General features: G+C 52.4%; 1 protein-coding gene across 4 annotated transcripts in view; it reads left to right on the forward strand.

The window, feature by feature from the left end:
- AKR1A1 (aldo-keto reductase family 1, member A1 (aldehyde reductase)) overlaps window positions 1-1,663 on the forward strand; it is a 45,501-nt gene that overhangs the window by 41,320 nt on the left and 2,518 nt on the right. For all 4 annotated transcript variants that reach the window (XM_011946501.1, XM_011946517.1, XM_011946509.1 and 1 more), the window contains 2 exons: window positions 329-448; window positions 622-773. In XM_011946501.1, the coding sequence (XP_011801891.1) occupies window positions 329-448; window positions 622-773 (272 nt within the window). The remainder of the gene's footprint in view (window positions 1-328; window positions 449-621; window positions 774-1,663) is intronic.

Consider the following 1,663-nt stretch of genomic DNA (forward strand, 5'->3'; position numbering starts at 1 on the left):
GGATTACAGGCACCTGCCACCAAAACCCGGCTAATTTTGTATTTTTAGTAAAGATGGGGTTTTCACCTTGTTGGCCAGGCTGAACTCCAGCTGGCCAGGCTGGTCTTGAACTCCTGACCTCAGGTGATCTGCCCACCTCAGCCTCCCAAAGTGCTGCGATTACAGGCGTGAGCCACCGCGCCCAGTTCATCTTCCATCTTTTCACCTCCACTGCATAGATGTGCCTGCTATATTTCTGACCGCCCCTCCCCCAGCATTAACCTTGGGGTGGCGACAGTAGAAGGCTGAAATCAATAGAGCTAAAACCTCTGCTTCTCTCACCTGGCAGGTAAAAGCAGCTGTTAAGTATGCCCTTAGTGTAGGCTACCGCCACATTGATTGTGCTGCGATCTACGGCAATGAGCCTGAGATTGGGGAGGCCCTGAAGGAGGACGTGGGACCAGGCAAGGTAAGGACTGGGGTTGTAAAGAGAGGTGGGGTGAGAGAACTTAGAAGCTGGGGCTGGGGCCCAGCTGGAGGGAATCTGGCATCAGCTTCCTTACATTCCTCACCCAGAGTTGAGCGTGGGTGAGACCAGGTGCTTGTGGCTCTTCTCACTGTAGGCCCTTCCCCCTGCTCTAGGCGGTGCCTCGGGAGGAGCTGTTTGTGACATCCAAACTGTGGAACACCAAGCACCACCCCGAGGATGTGGAGCCTGCCCTCCGGAAGACTCTGGCTGACCTCCAGCTGGAGTATCTGGACCTGTACCTGATGCACTGGCCTTATGCCTTTGAGTGAGCCTTGCCAGAGCCTCATCTGGGGAATCAGGGGGTTTAGCAGGATGATGTTAGTAACTTATTGTAAGTCACAGCAGCAGAGCAGGATACAAACACTCATTTGCATAGCAAGCTGAGGAGCTTGACCTGGGATCTTAGCCTCTTCTGCTATAGCAGCTTAGCTGTAGCTACAGGAGTTTAACTCTAGAAAAAGGAAGGCAATCTCACATGGTATGTACCCTAGGGTGTGCACCTGTAACCCTCCTGCTCCCTTTATTCATTCAGAAAAGGTGCTGACTTTTCTGTTGAGCCTCTGGGGTTAGAGTAATAAGTATGTCTCAACAAAAGATGTGAGAAGAGCCCACCATTAGTGCCATGCCCTGTGCTGGAAGAAGGGCAGATAACTCCCTGAGGATGAGTTAAGAAAGACTTCCTAGGGGAGAGGAGATATCTAGGTCTAGGAAGAGGAGGGGGCATAAGCATTCCATGTAAACTTAACACCTGAGTTACGATCTGGAAGGATGAAAAAGCATGACTTTTTTGGCTGGGCACAGTGGCTCACACCTGTAATCCCAGCACTTTGGGAGGCCGAGGCGGGCAGATTATGAGATCAGGAGATAGAGACTATCCTGGCTAACACGGTGAAACCCTGTCTGTACTAAAAATACAAAAAAATTATCCAGGTGTGGTGGCAGGCACTTGTAGTCCCAGCTACTCAGGAGGCTGAGGCAGGAGAATGGCGTGAACCCGAGAGGCGGAGCTTGCAGTGAGCCGAGATCGCGCTGCTGCCCTCCAGCCTGGGCGACAAAGTGAGACTCCGTCTCAAAAAAAAAGAAAAAAAGGGGGCCAGGCGCGGTGGCTCAAGCCTGTAATCCCAGCACTTTGGGAGGCCGAGGCAGGCGGATCAC

The sequence above is a fragment of the Colobus angolensis genome, unplaced genomic scaffold (genome assembly GCF_000951035.1).
Source record: "Colobus angolensis palliatus isolate OR3802 unplaced genomic scaffold, Cang.pa_1.0 Scaffold106, whole genome shotgun sequence".
In the NCBI taxonomy this organism is placed as follows: domain Eukaryota; kingdom Metazoa; phylum Chordata; class Mammalia; order Primates; family Cercopithecidae; genus Colobus; species Colobus angolensis.